At 57.5% G+C, this 22150-nt stretch overlaps 2 protein-coding genes across 2 annotated transcripts; one reads left to right on the top strand and one right to left on the bottom strand.

The window, feature by feature from the left end:
• Positions 1–7769: 7769 nt before the first annotated feature.
• Positions 7770–9353, top strand: LOC119938755 (fibrous sheath CABYR-binding protein-like). The gene has a single exon (XM_038758657.1). The coding sequence runs from the start codon at positions 7770–7772 to the stop codon at positions 9351–9353; it is 1584 nt and encodes a 527-aa protein (XP_038614585.1).
• A 9973-nt stretch (positions 9354–19326) lies between these two features.
• HTR1D (5-hydroxytryptamine receptor 1D) lies at positions 19327–21422 on the bottom strand. Its single transcript, XM_038758306.1, has one exon. The coding sequence runs from the start codon at positions 21000–21002 to the stop codon at positions 19908–19910; it is 1095 nt and encodes a 364-aa protein (XP_038614234.1). The 5' UTR covers positions 21003–21422; the 3' UTR covers positions 19327–19907.
• Positions 21423–22150: the final 728 nt, after the last annotated feature.

Genomic DNA, 22150 nt, shown 5'->3' with positions numbered 1-22150 from the left:
GCCTCCATCAGCAGAGACTGTGGCTCTTCCTTCTCTCCTTCAAACAGCAGTACTTACTGAACATTGACTGTGGGCAGCGCACTGGACTAAGTGCTTGGGAGAGTACCCAGAATTGGTAGGCATGGTCCCCGCCCACCCACCCCCACTTCTCCATGCTCAGAGGAAAAGAGGGACTTCTTATTAATCCCCCGAAAGTATTCTTGAGATGGCCAGCTAGCAGCAGCAGCTTCTTCCAAAGCAGGCTGACCCCCGAAGCCACCCAGACAACCATGTGAAATAGCATACCTCACCTAGACCACCTCCATTGGCTTCCCGTGTGCCTCGGCAATAAGCCAAATCTCCTCACGCTCAGCTTGGAGGCTCTCTGTGTACTTGCCCTATCTTACCTATCTGCTCTCTTTCCCCGCCACCCTCCGAAGCTCGCTCTCGTCCTGCCTCCCACACTGACCTCCCAACCGGACCTCATTCTCGTCTCTCCCGCTTCCGTCCCCACGCCCCGGAACTCCTTCCCTCCCCAAATCTGTCAGATCACAACTTTCCCCGCATTCCGAACCCTCCTAAAACCCCACCTCCTCCACAAAGCCTTCTCCGATTAGCATCCAGCATCCCAAATCGGGCCAACCCACAGGTTACGTCTCCAGCACATTTACTGCTAACACACCTCAGCCTTTGCGGATCTATGTCTACTCAACCCTACGTTCAATTATTTCCTTTCATCCCTCCTCTTGTAGTTACCTTCATGCCTGTCTCCCCCAGTAGAATGGAAGTTCCTTGGGGCCAGGGAACATCTCGCTTCTCTGTGTTGTCCTCCCCAAACGCTCACCACAGCACATTGCTCCATGCAGGCATTCGATGGCTACTGTTAACTGCTCCTCCCATGGCACTGGGGGAACCCTGTCTTTCTGTATTTGCCTGGGGAATTGGTGGAGTGTGGGGGCTCACCCTGATGGCACTGATGCTGTCAGTGGCCCCCGGCCTCCTTTAGAAAGCTCTCCTCAGGCGCTGGTTCTGGTCAGCTGGGCTCTCCCAAAATAGAGGACTTCAAAGGATTTGAAGGCAGGCAGCGAGGCCTCAGAGGGAAGTCAGGGCCTATCTTTCCTTGCAGACGCATCCTGCTCTCGTCTCTGTGGCCGGGCCCTTTGCCTGATGGCTCGGCCCAGGAGGGAAAAGGCTGAAAAATCTCCGGCTTGAAATTCCAGCCCTGCCTCGGGGCCATTTTCCTTCCCTCCGTCCACCTGAGCCGAGCCCAGCAGAGCCGAATTAGCTGCCCACCAAAGCTCCTAGTAGGATCCGAAAAAATTCAGTCTCGCCAGAGGAAAACCAAAACTGCATTCTACAGAGATGAGTCCCCATCAGGGTGGCGGCGTGGCAAAAGGGCTGACTGAACAAGGAAACCAATCACAGTCTTCCACACCCAAATTGCTGGGAAAGGGGTAACGTGTGTTGCGGGGGGAAGTGGGGGGTTCCACATTGGGCATGGGGAGACCCTGGGGTGGCTGTCACCCACAGGGCACCACACCACAGGGCAGAGTCCCCTCTGTGGGAGGCGGGGAGCGGGGAGGACTTTGTTTTGTCCCATGCTGGTTACCCCAGCCCGCCCAGGCTCTACCCCCGACACTAGCTAGGCCCTGGAGGAACCAGCCAAAGTGGAAGGAAGCTCGCACACAGACAGAAAGACAGACACCAGACCAAAAATCAAGCAAAGCCACGGGGGAGGAAGGGGATGATGAGTCAGGGCCAGGGCCTGAATGAAGTCAGGAACCCTGGGCTCTCGGCCAAACCTTGACTCCCCTCTTGGTCCGGGATGAGCGCCCGTCTTCTGGGCCTCTATTTCCCCTGCTGAGGCCCACGGAGCTTTCAGAACATTGGGATTGCGGCGGCTGCGGAGGCTGGACTCAGAACAGTCCAGCCTGGGCGGTGATGAGCCCAAAACCGCTCTTCAGCCACTGGGCTCCTCTGGTCCTTGTCTTTTTCTGTTGTTAGTTAGTTTCTCCATCTGGCACCAGCCCCCGCCCATTCCTTATTCTGAGATCAGGAGCCCCTTGAGGGGCAGAGCCTGAATCAAATTCTTCTCTGTGGACATTTTCCCAGAGCTCGGTACAGTGCTTTGCACACAGAAGGCACTTAGAAAATTCTATTCCCATTCCCTCCTGGGAGAGAGACTAGCTAGTGACCCATCAGGCTGAAGCTCCCTGAGGGGAGAGACTGTGTCTCTTTCCCTTCCACTGCCCACTTCTGAGCCCCCACCGGTCCGGAGACGCTCAGTCCACATGAGGGGTGGGGTGGGAGGGCAGGTTGGAGGGGGAGATAATCAGGCACTTGGCGACTACAGGAAACTCGACAGAGGACACTCACTGCCACTCTGGCTCCCATTCCCACTATTCAGAGCAGCAACAAGCAGATAGCCAGCGGAAATCGCATATCCACAGCCAAGGTTTCGCCGGGAATAAACTGCCGTGTCCACAATTTCCCGGTCTGCTGGATGGGAGAGGGGTGATAGGGGAGCAGCCTGGCCTGACGACAGAAAGAACATAGGCCTGGGAATCGGTGGACCGGGCCCCAACCCCGGCTCCGTCGCTTGCCTGCTGAATGACCTGTGTTTCAGTTTCCTCATCTGTACAGTGGAGACTCAATACCTGTTCTCCTTTCCCCTCAGACTGTGAGCCCCAAGTGGGACAGGGGCTGTGTCCTCCTTGATAGTCCTGTATCTGCCCAGCGCTTAGTACAGAACTTGGCATGTGTAGTGAATGCCTAATGATGCAATTATGTCTTTTTATTACTGTTGTTATTATTGTTATTTTTATGAGCCAAACCAGGCACGTAACTCCCCAATTTCACACCTGGATGAAGGCACTGACTGGGTCCTTCCCTCTCCGCCCCACCCACCCCAGCCCAATATTACCGCTTCACCCCTCTTCCCAGACACCACAGATGGGAAAGAGGAAGAGGAAGGAAGGTTGAGGGTCCCTAGGCTAGAGGGAAGTGTGGAGGCTCCTCTGTCAGGGGACCGCCGCTCCCAGTCAACCTCTGGCCACCAGGCTGCAGGGCTCCATCCCAGGGGCTTTCCCCAAGCCCGGGGATGGGGGGAGAAAGCAGAGGCTGCTCCCTTCCTGCTCTCTGCTTCCCTGCACCCAGGGAGAGGGGAGCTTTGGATACAGCTCCAGGGATTGAGATGGGCACAGGAAAGACCCTCCTGGGGCCCTTTCTCCAGCCTGTGCCTGCTGTGCCTGGGGAGGCCACCGCAGCTGCCCCCCCTCCCACCTCCCCACGTCCTGTTACATCACTGCCTCAATATGTCAGAAATGTGACCTGGGGACTGGCTTAGCAGCAGTCTGCGTTTCCCAAGCTGGGCCAGGGCTTTTCTTGCAGCCGACAATGCGGTATGCGCCGAAGTGGATTGGGTTTCCCCTCTGCCACCACAGGCAGGCAAGGCAGGGTGATGCCGATGAGGCCGCGCGGCATCCCAGAAGCCCGCCCCGAGAGCACCTCTCCCGGCATCCCAGAAGCCCGCCCCGAGAGCACCTCTCCCGGCTCCTTGGGTACCAGCTGCACAAACTAACTGGAGAGGACAGGCTCGGTTGGCACCCGCTCAAGAAGCAGGATAGGCTCAGCCTGCTCATTGGCAGGTCTGGGTGGGGCTGACTGGGCTTACTCGATTTAGAGGGCTTCCGGCTGGCATCCAAAGTGAGTGCAGCTCTGCAGTGCGCACCGCGGGGACTCCTGCCGGGGCCGACATCTATCCACCGCCCGGGGTTGAACGTCCCCAGCACCCTTCCCCGGAGGGACACGCGGCACTTCGTGCAGCTTGAGCTCTCAGACTGCTCCACAAGCAGCCCTGGGACTCAGGCCCCCCAGAAAACCCAGCCCAAAGAGGGGCCACAAAAGGGCCAGAAGAACACGCGGCTGTGAGTTGGGCAACCCAGGTCCTAGCCCCGTCGCGGACACCTGCCTGCCATGAGGGACCCTGGGCGAGTCTCCTCTCCTCCCGGGGCCTCGGTTCGCTCACTCATAAAATGCGGATGCGACAGTCGTCCTCCCTCCCTCTCCGACTCTCCGGGGACAATTAGCACAGTATCCGAAGCACAGAAACCACTGAATAAATGCCATCCTCACGATTAGGGTAATTATGAGGGCCAAGGTCATCCTAAGTCAGGAGCAGAAAGGAGGAGCAGAAAGGAGATCTCGAGTGCCACCCACCAAGCGCTCATCACTACATCAACTCCCTCAAGGTGACGGGGACACGGAATGACAAAAATCAAATGCGGTCAGAGCCAGCCAGCAGGGTGTGCATTTTACAAAGGCTGCAGACTGGGCTTTTTTGGGAAAGGGCCCACGGTCACCTGAGCATGTCGCATGCGTCCCTTCCTCCCCCCACAATCTCATTGAATCCCTGAGGAGACCGGGCCGGTAAGTCCTTTCTCTCCCTGAACCCGCCCTCGAAGTGTGGGGCCACTGGGTGGCTGAGCTCCAATCCAACGGAGCCCTGAGCCACTGCAGTCCCTCGTTTGCATTCGCCTGCAGAGAAAAGGCGACTCTCTAGGCTTTTGGGATATTCAGGAAAGCGAGGTCAGGCTGCAGAGCGCGGAGAGGAGAGAAGAGGACCTCTAAATCGCAAACAACAGAGCCAAACCATGCTCATTTCCCCAGTAAACCGGCCTGCACCGATTCGCCGGAGCCCCCGGCTTCTCCCAGTTTCCTCCAACAGCTTTAGTTACAACGTTTAGGAAAATGGTTTAGTTTTAGAAACTTGGAAAATTCCTCAGAGTAAATTGAGCGAAAACATATCTGCCCTGGGGGAAATTCTGATCAAAATAATTATTTCTGACACAGAAGAATTTGCTACTTGTTACTTCATTTAACCATTTCAAACCCCATGTGACCCTGCAGGACCAGGGGGCCAAAAGCTGTGCTTACGAACGGTGGAGGGTCATCACCCCCCGGGGGTCCCCCCCAACCCCGGGTCTCGGAGAATGGCGGCACCAGACCCCCGGAGGGGGTCGCCTTCCCCAAGGTCACTGCGCTAACCGGGGAGGTGCTTCCCCCGCCCCCCTTCCCGCTGCCTCTCCGTTAATGATGGCATTTAATGATGGCATTTATTAAGCGCTTACTATGTGCAAAGCACTGTTCTAAGCGCTGGGGAGATTACAAGGTGACCAGGTTGTCCCACGTGGGGCTCACAGTCTTAATCCCCATTTTACAGATGAGGTCACTGAGGCCCAGAGAAGTGAAGTGACTTGCCCAAAGTCACACGGCTGACAAGTGGCGGAGCTGTGATTTGAACCCACGACCTCTGACTCCAAAGCCCATGCTCTTTCCCACTGAGCCACGCTGCTTCTCCGTTAGGGGGTGGGGGCTGCCCTGGAGCAGGGCAGAGCGTATATGTTGCCAGCTTGTACTTCCCAGGCGCTTAGTACGGTGCTCTGCACACAGTAAGCGCTCAATAAATACGATTGATTGATTGATTCTGGGCCAAGAGCCGGATGGTCCCGGGACCTGGGGAAGGGGTCCGGAGAAATCCCTAACGGCAAGTTAGGGCCCACCGCCTGGGCCCCCCTGGGGAGTTGGCAGGAGAAAAAGCCACCCCTGGAGCTGGGGCGAGCCCCAGGCCCAACTTGGCCGGTAATTAGCCCCCACCCCCCACCCCACTCCCCCGACTTTCTTTTTCGGATTCCTTCATTAATTAGGTTGGAGGACTGTCTACTGGCAACTTCAACAAAGCAAATGCCTCGCATTCCTTCTCAGCCCATTGGTCTGGCAGGAGCCGGCATCGCCCAGGAAGGCCGGGAAGCCGGGGCGGACAGCTGCTAAGGCGGCGGCGGCGGCGGCGGTGGCGGGCCCTGGTTCCCCTGCCCTCCCGTGCCCGCTCGCCTCTGGCCGCACCCACTCCGGGCCGCGCCGAGGGGCGGGATCGGGGCAGGGGAGGGGGGCAAGGACCGGCCGGCCCGCTCCCCGGGCCTTTCCCTTTCCCAAACCCTCCCCCCCGCTCCTCCTCCTCCTCCTCCTCCTCCTCCTCCTCCATCTCCCGGCTCTTCCTGTCGGAGCACTTCCTTCCTCCCGGGCGGACGGGAGGCCGACGGGGGGGCGGGCAGGGAGGCAGAAATCGCCTCTCCCCTCCCCCCGTCCCTCCTGTGGAGCCCCCTCCCCGACGCCAAGGCGCCCTGAGGCCCCCGGGGCTGACTCTCCCTCCTCTTCCTTCTCCTCCTGCCCCGGCCCCCGACCCAGCCGCATCGCCCTCTCGCCTCGGAGACGATGCCCCCCGTCAGAGATCTCCCCTCAGAGATGCCCCCCGTCAGAGACTTCCCCTCAGAAACGATGGCCCCCCGTCAGAGACCTCCTCTCAGAGACGATGGCGCCCGTCAGAGATCTCCCCTCAGAGATGCCCCCCGTCAGAGACGTCCCCTCAAAGATGGCCCCGTCAGAGATCTCCCCTCAGAGGTGCCCCCCCCGTCAGTGACCTCCCCTCAGAGACGACGACCCCCCCCGTCAGAGACCTCCCCTCTGAGATGATGGCCCCCGTCAGAGACTTCCCCTCACAGATCTCCCCTCAGAGATGGCCCCCGTCAGAGACCTCCCCTCAGAGACGATGGCGCCCGTCAGTGATCTCCCCTCAGAGATGCCCCGCCGTCAGAGACCTCCCCACTGAGATGGCCCCCGTCAGAAACTTCCCCTCAGAGATCTCCCCTCAGAGATGGCCCCCGTCAGAGATCTCCCCTCAGAGATGCCCCCCGTCAGAGACGTCCCCTCAAAGATGGCCCCGTCAGAGATCTCCCCTCAGAGATGCCCCCCGTCAGACACGTCCCCTCAAAGATGGCCCCGTCAGAGATCTCCCCTCAGATATGGCCCCTCCGTCAGTGACCTCCCCTCAGAGACGATGGCCCCCCGTCAGAGACCTCCCCTCTGAGACGATGGCCCCCGTCAGAGACCTCCCCTCAGAGACGATAGCCCCCCGTCAGAGACCTCCTCTCAGAGACGATGGCCCCCGTCAGAGATCTCCCCTCAGAGATGCCCCCGTCAGAGACTTCCCCTCAGAGATCTCCCCTCAGAGATGGCCCCCGTCAGAGACCTCCCCTCAAAGATGGCCCCCGTCAGAGATCTCCCCTCAGAGACGCCCCCGTCAGAGACCTCCCCTCAGAGATGGCCCCCGTCAGAGACTTCCCCTCAGAGATCTCCCCTCGGAGATGGCCCCAGTCAGAGATCTCCCCTCAGAGACCTCCCCTCAGAGACGATGGCCCCAGTCAGAGATCTCCCCTCAGAGACCTCCCCTCAGAGACGATGGCCCCCGTCAGAGACTTCTCCTCAGAGATCTCCCCTCAGAGATGGCCCCCGTCAGAGACGTCCCCTCAAAGATGGCCCCGTCAGAGATCTCCCCTCAGAGATGCCCCCCGTCAGAGACCTCCCCTCAGAGACGCCCCGCCGTCAGAGACCTCCCCACTGAGATGGCCCCCGTCAGAGACTTCCCTCAGAGATCTCCCCTCAGAGATGGCCCCCCGTCAGAAATCTCCCCTCAGGGACGATGGCCCCCGTCAGAGACTTCCCCTCAGAGACCTCCCCTCAGAGACGATGGCCCCCGTCAGAGACGTCCCCTCAAAGATGACCCCGTCAGAGATCTCCCCTCAGAGACGATGGCCCCCCGTCAGAGACTTCCCCTCAGAGACGATGGCCCCCGTCAGAGACTTCCCCTCAGAGACGATGGCCCCCGTCAGAGACTTCCCCTCAGAGACGATGGCACCCGTCAGAGACTTCCCCTCAGAGATCTCCCCTCAGAGACGATGGCCCCCGTCAGAGACGTCCCCTCAAAGATGGCCCCGTCAGAGATCTCCCCTCAGAGACGCCCCCCGTCAGAGACCTCCCCTCAGAGATGCCCCGCCGTCAGAGACCTCCCCACTGAGATGGCCCCCGTCAGAGACTTCCCCGTCAGAGACCTCCCCACAGAGATGGCCCCCGTCAGAGATCTCCCCTCAGAGACTTCCCCTCAGAGATGGCCCCCGTCAGAGACTTCCCCTCAGAGATCTCCCCTCAGAGATGGCCCCCGTCAGAGATCTCCCCTCAGAGACTTCCCCTCAGAGATGGCCCCCGTCAGAGACGTCCCCTCAAAGATGGCCCCGTCAGAGATCTCCCCTCAGAGACGCCCCCCGTCAGAGACTTCCCCTCAGAGATGCCCCGCCGTCAGAGACCTCCCCACTGAGATGGCCCCGTCAGAGACTTCCCCTCAGAGATGGCCCCCGTCAGAGATCTCCCCTCAGAGACGATGGCCCCCGTCAGAGACGTCCCCTCAAAAGATGGCTCCGTCAGAGATCTCCCCTCAGAGATGCCCCCCCGTCAGTGACCTCCCTTCAGAGACGGTGGCCCCCGTCAGAGACTTCCCCTCAGAGATGGTCCCCGTCAGAGACGTCCCCTCAAAGATGGTCCCGTCAGAGATCTCCCCTCAGAGACGCCCCCCGTCAGAGACCTCCCCTCAGAGATGCCCCGCCGTCAGAGACCTCCCCACTGAGATGGCCCCCGTCAGAGACTTCCCCTCAGAGATCCCCCCTCAGAGATGGCCCCGTCAGAGATCTCCCCTCAGAGACTTCCCCTCAGAGATGGCCCCCGTCAGAGACGTCCCCTCAAAGATGGCCCCGTCAGAGATCTCCCCTCAGAGATGCCCCCCGTCAGAGACCTCCCCTCAGAGATGCCCCGCCGTCAGAGACCTCCCCACTGAGATGGCCCCCGTCAGAGACTTCCCCTCAGAAATCTCCCCTCAGAGCTGGCCCCCGTCAGAGATCTCCCCTCAGAGACTTCCCCTCAGAGATGGCCCCCGTCAGAGACGTCCCCTCAAAGATGGCCCCGTCAGAGATCTCCCCTCAGAGACGCCCCCCCCGTCAGTGACCTCCCTTCAGAGACGATGGCCCCCCCGTCAGAGACTTCCCCTCAGAGATGGCCCCCGTCAGAGACGTCCCCTCAAAGATGCCCCCCGTCAGAGATCTCCCCTCAGAGATGCCCCCCGTCAGAGACCTCCCCTCAGAGATGCCCCGCCGTCAGAGACCTCCCCACTGAGATGGCCCCGTCAGAGACTCCCCCTCAGAGATCTCCCCTCAGAGATGGCCCCCGTCAGAGACGTCCACTCAAAGATGGCCCCGTCAGAGATCTCCCCTCAGAGACGCCCCCCGTCAGAGACCTCCCCTCAGAGATGCCCCGCCGTCAGAGACCTCCCCACTGAGATGGCCCCCGTCAGAGACTTCCCCTCAGAGATCTCCCCTCAGAGACGATGGACCCCCGTCAGAGACGTCCCCTCAGAGATGGCCCCCGTCAGAGACGTCCCCTCAAAAATGGCCCCGTCAGAGATCTCCCCTCAGAGATGCCCCCCCCGTCAGTGACCTCCCCTCAGAGACGACGGCCCCCGTCAGAGACGTCCCCTCAGAGACGCCCCGTCGGAAACCTCCCCTCAGAGCCGATGGCCCCGGTCAGAGACCAGCCGGCTGTCTCCTCAGAGACTCTCTCGCCCCCCGGTCTCCCCTCGGCGTGCCCGTTCTCCGCCAAGGCCGCCCCTCGCCCCCGGGGGGGGGGGACCCGATCTCTCTCCTCAGAGACTCTCCCTCCGGGCCGGCTCCCGGACGAGGCGCGGGGCCAGGAGGGAGCGTTGAGGTTCCCGCGCTTCCCGCCGCCGCCGCCGCCGCCGCCGGTACCTCGGAGGTGGGGGGGGGGGGGGGGCGCCGCCGCCTTCGGCCGGTCCCTGCGGGGGCGGGGGGAGGGGTGTCCTCGCCGACTTCCGGTGGCGGGGGCCTCGGCCTCGTGTCCCCGGTCCCCGTGGCTCGGTGGCCTCGGTGGCCCCGGGAAGGCCGGCGCGGCGGGTCGGGCGCCGCGGGACTGACAATGCGGGGCGGGGCGGCCGGGCCGCGGGGCGGGGCGGGGCCCTGCTCCGGACGTCACAGCAGGGCGGGCGAGGGAGGGGGATCGATCGATCGATCGATCAATCAATCAATCAATCGTATTTCCTGAGCGCTTACTGTGTGCAGAGCACTTTCTTGAGTCAATCATCGATCAATCAATCGTATTTCCTGAGCGCTTACCGTGTGCAGAGCACCGGACTAAGCGCTTGGGAAGTCCAAGTTGGCAACATCTCGAGACAGCCAATCAATCATCAATCAATCGTATTTCTTGAGCGCTTACTGGGTGCAGAGCACTTTCTTGAGTCAATCGATCAATCAATCGTATTTCCTGAGCGCTTACCGTGTGCAGAGCACCGGACTAAGCGCTTGGGAAGTCCAAGTTGGCAACATCTCGAGACAGCCAATCAATCATCAATCAATTGTATTTATTGAGCGCTTACTGGGTGCAGAGCACTGGACTAAGCGCTTGGGAAGTCCAAGTTGGCAACATCCTGAGACAGTCCCTACCCAACGGCGGGCTCGCAGTCTAAAAGGGGGAGACGGAGAACAAAACCAAACCTGCTAACAAAATAAAATAAATAGAATGGATATGAACAAGTAAAATAAATAAATAGAGTAATAAATATGTACAAACATATACCGCCAGCGTGGCTCGATGGAAAAGAGCCCGGGCTTTGGAGTCAGAGGTCGTGGGTTCAAATCCCCGGCTCTGCCAATTGTCAACTGGGTGACTTTGGGCAAGTCGCTTAACTTCTCTGGGCCTCGGTTGCCTCATCTGGAAAATGGGGGTGGAGACTGTGAGCCCCACGTGGGACAACCTGATTACCTTGTAACCGCCTCAGCGCTTAGAACAGTGCTTTGCACATAGTAAGCGCTTAATAAATGTTATCATTATATTATTATTATTATTATACCACCACCCTAAACCAATCAATCAATCAATCGTATTTATTGAGCGCTTACTGTGTGCAGGGCACAGTACTAAGCGCTTGGGAAGCACTTGGTGCGGTATATACCTGTATATATGTTTGTACATATTTATTACTCTATTTATTTATTTATTTTACTTGTACATATCTATTCTATTTTATTTTGTTAGTAGGTTTGGTTTTGTTCTCTGTCCCCCCTTCTAGACTGTGAGCCCACCGTTGGGTAGGGACTGTCTCTATATGTTGCCAACTTGGACTTCCCAAGCACTTAGTACGGTGCTCTGCACACAGTAAGCGCTCAATAAAAACGATTGACTGTCTCTATATGTTGCCAACTTGGACTTCCCAAGTGCTTAGTACGGTGCTCTGCACACAGTAAGCGCTCAATAAATACGATTGGTTGATTGATTGATTGAATGAATTTGCAGCATGGCTCAGTGGAAAGAGCCCGGGCTTTGGAGTCAGAGGTTGTGGGTTCAAATCCCAGCTCTGCCAATTGTCAGCTGTGTGACTTTGGGCAAGTCACTTAACTTCTCTGTGCTTCAGTTCCCTCATCTGTAAAATGGGGATTAAGACTGTGAGCCCCACGTGGGACAACCTGATCACCTTGTATTCCCCCCCCCCCAGCACTTAGAACAGTGCTTTGCACACACAGTAAGCACTTAACAAATGCCATTATTATTATACAAAGGTGATCAGGTTATCCCACATGGGGCTCACAGTCTTAATCCCCATTTTACAGATGAGGTAACTGAGGTCCAGAGAAGTTAAGTGACTTGCCCAAAGTCACACAGCTGACAGTGGCGGAGCCAGGATTAGAACCCACAACCTCTGACTCCCAAGCCCAGGCTCTTGCCACTGAGCCACACTGCTTTGTCTCCTGCATGACCTTGGGCAAGTCGCATAACTTCTCTGTGCCTCGGTGTCTCCGTCGGTAAAATGTGGATTAATAGTGTGAGCCCCATGTGGGACGTGGACAATGCCCAACCTGATTAGCTTTTATCCATTCCAGAGTTTAGTGCACGCCTGGTGCAGAGTGACTAACAAATACCCTAAATTTTTTAAAAAAGGGCAGAATGGCACAGGCCATAATGTCATGGGTTCTAATCCCGGCTCTGCCACTTGTCTGCTGTGTGATCTTGGGCAAGCCACTTTACTACTCTGAGACTCAGTCACCTCATCTGTACAATGGGGAATCAGACAGTGAGCCCCACATAAGGCAACCAGATTACCTTGTATCTACTCCAGCACTTAAAGTACTTAACAAAGTACTGTAATTATTATTGTGACCTCAGGGCCACAATCCTCCCACTGGGTCCTGGGGCCCATTAGGGGAGGAGAGAGAGAACCTCTACCCTTTCACACTTATGGACATATCTGTAATTTATGTATTTATATTAATGTCTGTCTCCCTCTCTAGACTGGAAGCTCTTGTGGGCAGGGAACGTGTCTACCTACTCTCCCAAGGGCACAGCGCTCAGTAAGTGCCCAATAAATATGACATTGATTGTAGCTAGTGCTGGGCTCATAGTCTGGGCAGGCCTTCTGTGCCCCTTTTTCCAGGGAGGTGTCCCCAGGATACACACCTCATCAGCACCCCCTTGCCCAAACTATACTGGGGTCTGGTTCAGCACCCCGAGGGACCGGGACCGTGTCTCCATCCTCCTCCGTCCCCCCTCCAATGCCAGGTATCGGGGCTCGGTTATTCCAGCTCCTCACCCCAGCTCTAAAGCCTCCTGCCCCACCCGGGAGACATCGAGTCACCCGGGAGTCATCTTCTACTTGCCAAGCCCCTCGCCCACCCGGCTCACTGACCTAAACCCTGGGTGTCTTGGCCCTATCACCCCGGCCACCGGACTCGCATTCCCAAATCCCGCCCCACTTCAACAGACTGGGTGGTGGAAGCTACTCTGGGTTTCCCCAGCTCTCAAACATCCAGCTATGGCAGGAACCCAGCACGCCTAGGCCGCTGGCCCAGTGTCTCAGCAAGAAGCTGCTGGCTTTAGTAATAATAATGATGGCATTTGTTAGGCGTTTATTAGGTACCGAGCACTGTTCTAAGCGCCGACGGACTCCCACCCGGTGTTCACCGCACAGGCTCCTGGTACTTTTCCGCTCCGCGTCCTCAAGTCCTCGCATCTGGGAGTCGCTGCGGAGCCCGCGCTGCATCAGCTGCTGCCGTTTGCCGCAACACTGCGGGCTCCTTCCCTTGCTCCCTCCTGCAGAGGGGCCAGCGGGCAGTGAAGCAGCCGGAGCCCAGGCCTCTCTAACGACCGACCGCAAGACTGCTGTTCCTGGAAGGTGGAAATCAAGTCTCGGCTTTGTAGGGCCACTGTCCCTGAACTTCTGAAAAAGGGCCGGGGCTTGTCTATGGCTACGAATCTTCTCTATAGGGATGGGGCTTCCCCTAGGAAAGCAGAGGAGTTAGTTGGGGGATCTCTGGGGATTCGAAATCACTCAGAAGCTGCTTAGTAAATGTCAACCTTTACATAGGGAAAGTGAACACATCCTTCTAGACTGTGAGCCCACTGTCGGGTAGGGACTGTCTATATGTTGCCAACTTGTACTTCCCAAGCACTTAGTACACTGCTCTGCACTCTCAGTAAGCGCTCAATAAATACGATTGATTGATTGATCCTGGAAGACGGGAGGCAGGGAACTCCAAATGGCTGCCCTGCTTCATGCCTGTCCCCCCTCCCCTCCCCTCAGAGCCACCTGGTTTAAGACCCCGGGCCCCACCCACCCCAGCCAGCCCTGCACCCCCCGGGGTTTTGGCTGGTTGAAGTTTCCAGAAAGTGTCTCCTTTTCTCCCTTCTTCCCCCGACCCCAATCCTCCCTCCCTCCCTCTCTCTCCATCCCCACGTGCTTCCAGAGCCCGCCCAGCCCCCATGAAACCCGAAAGAGTCTTGCACCAAAATCCGCCGTGGGCGTTTCCTGCAGGGGCCAGGGGCCCGTTTTCCCCCACGATGGCGGCGACCGGTGGCCCTAGCACGATTCTAGACTGTGAGCCCACTGTTGGGTAGGGGCTGTCTCTATATATTGCCAGATTGTACTTCCCGAGCGCTTAGTACAGTGCTCTGCACACAGTAAGCGCTCAATAAATACGATTGATTGATTGATTGATTGATTGCCTTCCCCCAGCCCAGGAGAGCCCCTGGGACCCAGCTGCGTACACACACTCACATACACACAAACACACAATCCCCCCTTCCCCGCAAAAAGTCCCCAAGGGGACAGGGGTCAGGTCTGGTGCCAGGGACAAGGGAGGGTAAGTGCCCCAGGAGGGCCTGCAGCAACAGCAGCAGAAGTAATGGTTATTTATTGAGGGCCGTCCGGGTGCAACGGATTTAGCGGGAAGACGAGGGTCGCGGTGAGGGGAGCGGGAGTTTCCACGGACCCAGCCTGTCCTTCCTCGGCTCGGGAAGCGGGAACAATAACGTGGGGAGCCGTGCTGGGCGTTCCCGGCCGTATTTCCTGCAGACGGGGGCCGGGAGACAGGACACCAGGCTGGGCCGGGCCTGCTCCAGGCCCGTTTTCCCTGCATCCCCGGGGGAGGACCAAGGAGGCTGCGGACCGGAGCCGGAGGGGAAATGGTCGGGGCCTTCCAGAGTGGCTGGTCCAGCAGGTGCGGGACGGACGGATGGTCGGTGGCCTCCCGGTTTCCAGTTCCAGCCCCCCGCCCGGCTCCCGTCCACTCCCCAGTTCCCAGTGCGGTGGTTGGGGGTTAGCGCTCCTCCGTTCCAATTATTCATTCAATCACATTTATTGAGCGCTTACTGTGTGTAGAGCACTGTACAATTATGGGGGCACTGCTTTGCCCCCCCCTCCAATACGGGTGGGTTTCCTGGCCTCCTCCATGCCTCCTACCTACCTCCTGCTGAGTGGGATGGGCTCCTCCTTGCCTCTTTCCAGGCCCCCCAACAACCTCCAGGGGCAAAGATCTGTCACCCAGGGTGGCCCCCCTATTCCCTCAGCTCCACTTGCCCCCGGAGAAGCCCCAGGCCAGTGTGGGCCTGCTCCCCCGGCGGTGGAGGGGCCACGCGCTCGGCCCCGCAATCTGCCTTGGGTCAATCAATCAATCAATCGTATTTATTGAGCGCTTACTGTGTGCAGAGCACTGTACTAAGCGCTTGGGAAGTACAAGTTGGCAACCCCCTCCGCGGGTCCGGATCCGAGTCCACCTGCGCCGGAGGGGGCAGGACCACCCGCGAACCCACCGTGGCTCGGGGGAAAGAGCCCGGGCTTGGGAGTCAGAGGTGGTGGGTTCCAATTCCACCTCCGCCACCTGTCAGTTGGGTGACTTTGGGCAAGTCCACTTCTCTGGGCCTCAGTTCCCTCATCTGCAAAATGAGGATTAAGACCGTGAGCCCCATGTGGGACCACCTGATTACCTTGAATCCCCCCTCCAGTGCTTAGTGAGCCCACTCTTCTAGACTAGGAGCCCACTCTTCTAGGAGGCCTTCCCAGACTGAGCCCCTTCCTTCCTCTCCCCCTCATCCCCCCTCCATCCCCCCATCTTACCTCCTTCCCTTCCCCACAGCACCTGGATATATGTATATATGTTTGTACATATTTATTACTCTATTTATTTTACTTGTACATATCTATTCTATTTATTTTATTTTGTCAGTGCGTTTGGTTTTGTTCTCTGTCTCCCCCTTCTAGACTGTGAGCCCGCTGTTGGGTAGGGACTGTCTCTATGTGTTGCCGACTTGTACTTCCCAAGCGCTTAGTACAGTGCTCTGCACACAGTAAGCGCTCAATAAATACGATTGATTGATAGACTGTGAGCCCACTGTTGGGTAGGGACTGTCTCTATGTGTTTTTTTTTTAATGGCATTTGTTAAGCGCTTCCTATGTGCAGAGCACTGTTCTAAGCGCTGGGGTGGTTACAAGGTGATCAGGCTGTCCCACAGGAGGCTCACAGTCTTCATCCCCATTTTACATGTTATATTTTATATATATATTTTATATGTTGCCAACTTGGACTTCCCAAGCGCTTAGTGCAGTGCTCTGCAATCGATCAATCAATTGTATTTATTGAGCGCTTACTGTGTGCAGAGCACTGTACTAAGCGCTTGGGAAGTCCAAGTTGGCAACATATAGAGACAGTCCCTACCCAACAGTGGGCTCACAGTCTAGAAATCTCTGCACACAGTAAGCGCTCAATAAATATGAATGAATGAATGAATGAATGAATGAATGAATGAATAGAACAGTGCTTGGCACATGGCACAGTGCTTGGAGAAGCAGCGTGGCTCAGTGGAAAGAGCCCGCACTTTGGAGTCAGAGTTCATGGGTTCAAATCCCGGCTCTGCCAATTGTCAGCTGTGTGACTTTGGGCAAGTCACTTCACTTCTCTGGGCCTCAGTTCCCTCATCTGTAAAATGGGGATTAAGACTGTGAGCTCCCCCGTGAGACAACCTGATCACTTTGTAAACTCCCCAGTGCTTAGAACAGTGCTTTGCACGTAGGAAGCGCTTAATAAATGCCATCATCATCATCATCACATAGTAATTGGTTACCAAATGCCATCATTATTATTATTAATTATCCACGTGGGGCAGGCGGCCCCAGTGCATTGTGGGAAGGAAGGCAACCCAGGGTCTGCGGAAGGAAATGCGGCGGCAACGGCTTTTCCCGAGCCCCCCGCGCCCCCTGCTGGCCGGCCCGGGAACGGCCGGGTGCGGCCCTGACCTTCCTCAATCAATCAATCAATCAATCAATCAATAATAATAATAATAATGGCATTTATTAAGCGCTTACTATGTGCAGAGCACTGTTCTAAGCGCTGGGGAATTTACAAGGTGATCATCATCAATCATATTTATTGATTCCAATAAATATGACTACTTCTGACTCCAAAGCCCGTGCTCTTTCCACTGAGCCACGCTGCTTCTCTAAGCGTGCAAAGCGCAGAACTAAGCATTGGGAAAGAAGCATTGGGGTAATAATAATAATAATAATAATAATAGCATTTGTTAAGCACTAACTATGTGCAAAGCACTGTTCTAAGTGCTGGGGGAATACAAGGTGATCAGGCTGTCCCACGTGGGGCTCTACAGATGAGGTAACTGAGGCTCAGAGAAGTTAAATGACTGGCCCAAGGTCACACAGCAGGCATGTGGTGGAGCCGGGATTTGATCCCATGAACTGTGACTCTTTCCACTGAACCACACGGCCAAATGGTATTTAAGGCCCTTCAAGGCCCTACTGAGAGCTCACCTCCTCCAGGAGGCCTTCCCAGACTGAGCCCCTTCCTTCCTCTCCCCCTCGGCCCTCTCTCCATCCCCACCATCTTACCTCCTTCTCTTCCCCACAGCACCTGTATATATGTATATATGTTTGTACATATTTATTACTCTATTTATTTATTTATTTTACTTGTACATATCTATTCTATTTTTAGATTGTGAGCCCACTGTTGGGTAGGGACTGTCTCTATGTGTTGCCAACTTGTACTTCCCAAGCGCTTAGTACAGTGCTCTGCACACAGTAAGCGCTCAATAAATATGATTGATGATGATGATGATGATGATGATGATGATCAGGTTGTCCCACGTGGGGCTCACAGTCTTCATCCCCATTTTACAGATGAGGGAACTGAGGCCCAGAGAAGTTAAGTGACATGCCCAAAGTCACACAGCTGACGAGTGGTGGAGCCGGGATTTGAACCCATGACCTCTGACTCCAAAGCCCGGGCTTTTTCCACTGAGCCACGCTGCTTCTCAAAAATAATGGCATTTATTAAGCGCTTACTATGTGCAAAGCACTGTTCTAAGCGCTGGGGAGGTAACAAGGTAATCAGGTTGCCCCACGGGGGGCTCACAGTCTTAATCCCCATTTTACAGATGAGGTAACTGGGGCACAGAGAAGTGAAGTGACTTGCCCAAAGTCACACAGCTGACAATTGGCGGAGCTGGGATTTGAACCCATGACCTCTGACTCCAAAGCCCGGGCTCTTTCCACTGAGCCATGCTGCTTCTCAATCAATCAATCGTATTTATTGAGCGCTTACTGTGTGCAAAGCACTGGACTAAGCTCTTGGGAAGTACCCGTTGGCAACATATAGAGACGGTCCCTACCCCAACGGTGGGCTCACAGTCTAGAAGGGGGAGACAGAGAACGAAACATATTAACATAGAGAAGCAGCGTGGCTCAGTGGAAAAGAGCCCGGGCTTTGGAGTCAGAGGTCGTGGGTTCAAATCCCGGCTCTGCCAATTGTCAGCTGTGTGACATTGGGCAAGTCACTTCACTTCTCTGGGCCTCGGCTCCCTCATCTGTAAAATGGGGATGAAGACTGTGAGCCCCTCGTGGGACAACCTGATTACCTTGTATCTACCCCAGCGCTTAGAACAGTGCTTTGCACATAGTAAGTGCTTAACAAATGCCAACATTATTATTATTATTATTAGAAGAGGTGGTATTCTAATACCACTCTTACCTCGTCCCAACCCAGCTATGGGCATTTCAGAGAATCAGCCTGGCCTAGTGGATAGCGCACGGGCTGGGGAATCAGAAGGTCATGGGTTCTAACCCTGGCTCTGCCACTTGTCTGCTGTGTGACCTCGAGCAAGTCACTTCACTTCTCTGGGCCACAGTTACCTCAACTGTAAAATGGGGATCGAGACTGGGAGCCCCACGTGGGACAGGGACTGTGTCCAACCTGATTTGCTTGTATCCACCCAATGCTTAGTACGGTGACTGGCACATAATGAGTGCCTAACAAATATTATTATTATCATCATTATTTCAGGCACCTCTAGGCAGGTGTCACAGGAGTCGGTTCTGTCCAGTGTGGGCCACAGCTGCCTGCCCCTGAGACCCTGCAGGCTGTGCTAGTTGTTTGTACAATTCCCGAAATGATCGGGAATCTTCAGGCTGGTCAGACATGGGCTGAGAGGGGGTCAGGGTTGGGATGGACAGAGCCAAAGAGGGGTTGAGTGGGCGGGTTGGAAATGGAAGTGCTAATCCCCAAATCCCATCCCACCTGGCCAGGGCGAGGGGCCCCCACTGGTTCTGGAGGATGGCAGGTTCGGGACACACGGCAGGAAAAGCATCTTCTCCCAGTGCGGGATGGGCATGGGATGTGTCCCCATGGAGACGGCAGTAGGACCGCTGGGTTTTGGATAGAGCCACGGCACAAATGTCTGCGTTTGGGTCGCTGGAGGGGCAGGGCAGGGGGGAGTCAGGGATGGAGAAGGGAGAGTCAGGGGTATGTGCTGGTCCATCCCAAGCCCCGAGGGTTGGTGCCCAGGAGGGCAGCCAGCAGCTGGTTCCTCCACATGCCTCGGTGCCCATGCCGGAGACAGAGCCTTGGGCTGCACAGGCCAGGGAGTTGACCCTTGGGGCTTTGTTTGTAGTCTGATGACCCAGAAGTAGGCTCTCCCCCTGGACTTCCCATCTCTCAGCACCACTCCCTGCCCCCTTAGCTCAGGAGTCAAGTACAGACACCCCGCTCTACCCCCCAGGAATCCTCCCATCTCCGCCAGGAGTAAGCAGCCCAGCCCCATTCCGGCTGCTCCCGTATTTATTGGCCAAAGCCCCCCAAACACACACCAGTTGCTATTGGTAACCCCGTGTTCAAACCGTGGCTGGAGGCTCGCCTCCTGCTCGTCACCCATCGCCCCACCACTCCCCAAGACCCGTCAGTAATCGCTGAGGAAGGGGGCAGTCCCGGTTCAGGCTCCTCCACTGCTCCAACCCCATCCGGGACTCGACGGCCTGTCCCCGGAATTTACTTTCTTCCAGGGTGACCCAGCCAGGAGCCCCATTTCCAGGGGCCTCCAGCAAAACTCCCCTTTGGGCCTGGCCCTCTCTGCCCAACTTGCCTGTGCTCCGGAGGCCCCCTCCAAGGTGCGGAGAAAGGAAACCCTTCACCTCCAAAGCTTCCCGGCCTTTTGGGGGCCAAGCCCTCCGAGTCTTCCCCATGCCTAGGGGGGTCGTCCAGCTGGGTGAGGGAAAGGAACGGTTTGGGTTTTCTTAACTACAGTCAGTTGCATCGGGGACCCCGGGGCCACCCGCCGGGCAGACTCCCTTTCCCCCAAGCCCAGCCTCGCAGGAGAGAGCGCGGACAAGGAGTGACCGCAGTAGGGTGGGGTCGGAGGCAGGACTAGGCCCATTTCCGAAATCGGACGAGTTTCTGGAAGGCCCGCCGGAACTCCTCGTTGAAGGCCGTGTAGACGACGGGATTGATGAGGGAGTTGAGGTAGCCGAGCCAGGTGAAGAAGTCGAAGAGCGCAGTGGGCAGCGAGCAGGCTCCCTGGCAGAGGGGCAGGACCAGCGAGGCCACGAAGAAGGGCAGCCAGCAGCCGATGAAGGCACCCAGGATGACGCCCAGGGTCTTGGTGGCTCTCCGCTCCCGGGCGGACGACAAGCCCCTCCGACCCCGGCCGGCCAGCCGGACCCTGACCGGGCGGGCGGGGCCGGGCCGGCCAGTGGGAACGCCGGCTCTGAGGGTGCACGGGGACGAGCCGGACGAGCTGGCGATGAGCTGGGCCGCGGTGAAGCGCTTCCCCTCCAGGGAGGGCGGCCGCAGGACCCGGCTGCGGGCGGCCGCGTAGATGCGGCTGTACAAGGCCAGCAGCAGCGCCGAGGGCAGGTAGAAGGCGCCGCAGGTGGAGAAGATGGTATAGGAGAGCTGGTCCGTGTTGACCCTGCAGTCGGCCAGCTCGGCCGCGGCCCCGGCCTGCCGCCAGAAGAGCGGGGGCAGGGAGATGCAGATGGATAGGAGCCACACGACGGCGATCATGGCGGCCGCCCGGCCGGCCGTACGGCGCCGGCTGTAGGCCAGGGCGTCGGTGACCGCCCAGTAGCGGTCCAGCGCGATGGCGCACAGGTGCAGGATGGAAGCGGTGCAGCACGTGATGTCCGAAAACAGCCAAACGTCGCACAGGACCTGTCCGAAGGCCCAGCGGCGGCTGACGGTGTAGGCGATGCTGATCGGCATGACCAGGACGGCCACCAGCAGGTCTGTCAGGGCCAGCGAGCCAATGAGATAGTTGGCGGGCGTGTGCAGCTTCCGGGTCCGGGCGATGGCGAGGATGACGAAGACGTTGGCGAGTCCGGTGGCCAGGGTGATGGTCGACAGAACCACGGCCAGTGAGATTTGGAGGCCGTGGACCGTGCTCGGCGTGGCCCAGGGCACCCAGGATGTGTTGGAGGAGTCGTCCGGGGAGAACACGGATGACGTGTTGGAGTGCGGCATCCTGGTGCCCACCGGGCCCCCGGGTCCCGCCCCCAGCTGGAGTCTCCTTCCCAGGCCACCGTCACTAACACCGACCTTGCCACGGGCTCCGGGAATGGCACGGAGTTCTCTACCCTGGCTACATGCCTCGAGAACCAGCTCCGGCTCCTGGCGGCGGTGACGCTGATGGAGGCCACGGTGGGGCCGTCTCAGAGGTGGCCCGTCGCCCGGCAGGCCGGCCCAGTCTGCCCGCAGACAGGCCGGGACCTGCTCCAGGAGACAACACCCGCCGAGTTCACTGGTTCACCGACGACCCGAGAGGCGGGCTGAGCCTGGCACCAAGCTCCGGGAGGGTCCTGCCTCTGGGTTCCGCAGCCACTTGGACTTCTGCTCTCCGACCCCCAGGCTGGCAACAAGAACTCCGACCTCAGGGGTCGGAGGTCGCGGGAGGCCTAGAAAGGCAGTCCTCATGAGATGCAGCATGGGCAGTGTTTCTAGGGAAATAGGACATGTTAGCCGGGAGGGTTCCGCAGATCCCTGTGCCCACCTTCCAACATAGAGCCCAATACTCTGCAGCCAGCAAGTGCCCAGTAAGCAGAATGGAGCAGACGGAGGGTAGGGGTCTGGGATGGCCCAGATGAGAGGGCACTTTCACCCTGACATAGGCGTCTCAGAACCAGTGACCCTCACTTCGGTCCTGAGAAATAGCATGGCCTAGTGGAAAGAGCATGGGCCTGGGAGTGAAGAGGCCTGGGTTCTAATCCCAGCTCTGTCACATGCCTGCTGTTTCCTCACCTATAAAATGGGGATGAAATACCTGTTCTCCGTCCTCCTCGGACTGTGAGCCTTGTGGGGGATCAGGGCTGTAGCTGGTCTCATTATTTTGTAACTACCCTGGTGCACGGCGGTCTTCTAGACCGTGAGCCCGTTGTTGGGTAGGGACCGTCTCTATATGAGGCCGATTTGTACTTCCCAAGTGCTTAGTACAGTGCTCGGCACACAGTAAGCGCTCAATAAATATGATTGAATGAATGAATGAGTGGCACAGTTGCTCCACACTGCACTTGACTGCATTTTAAAAATACCACAGTTGTTATTACTAGACCAATCTCCACCAACTATGGAAACTGATCATGGCTCACAGGGTACCTAGCAGCTCCTGGACAGCC

This window comes from Tachyglossus aculeatus, chromosome 16, assembly GCF_015852505.1.
Source record: "Tachyglossus aculeatus isolate mTacAcu1 chromosome 16, mTacAcu1.pri, whole genome shotgun sequence".
Lineage (NCBI taxonomy): Eukaryota > Metazoa > Chordata > Mammalia > Monotremata > Tachyglossidae > Tachyglossus > Tachyglossus aculeatus.
This window is presented reverse-complemented; position numbering and strand designations above follow the sequence as displayed.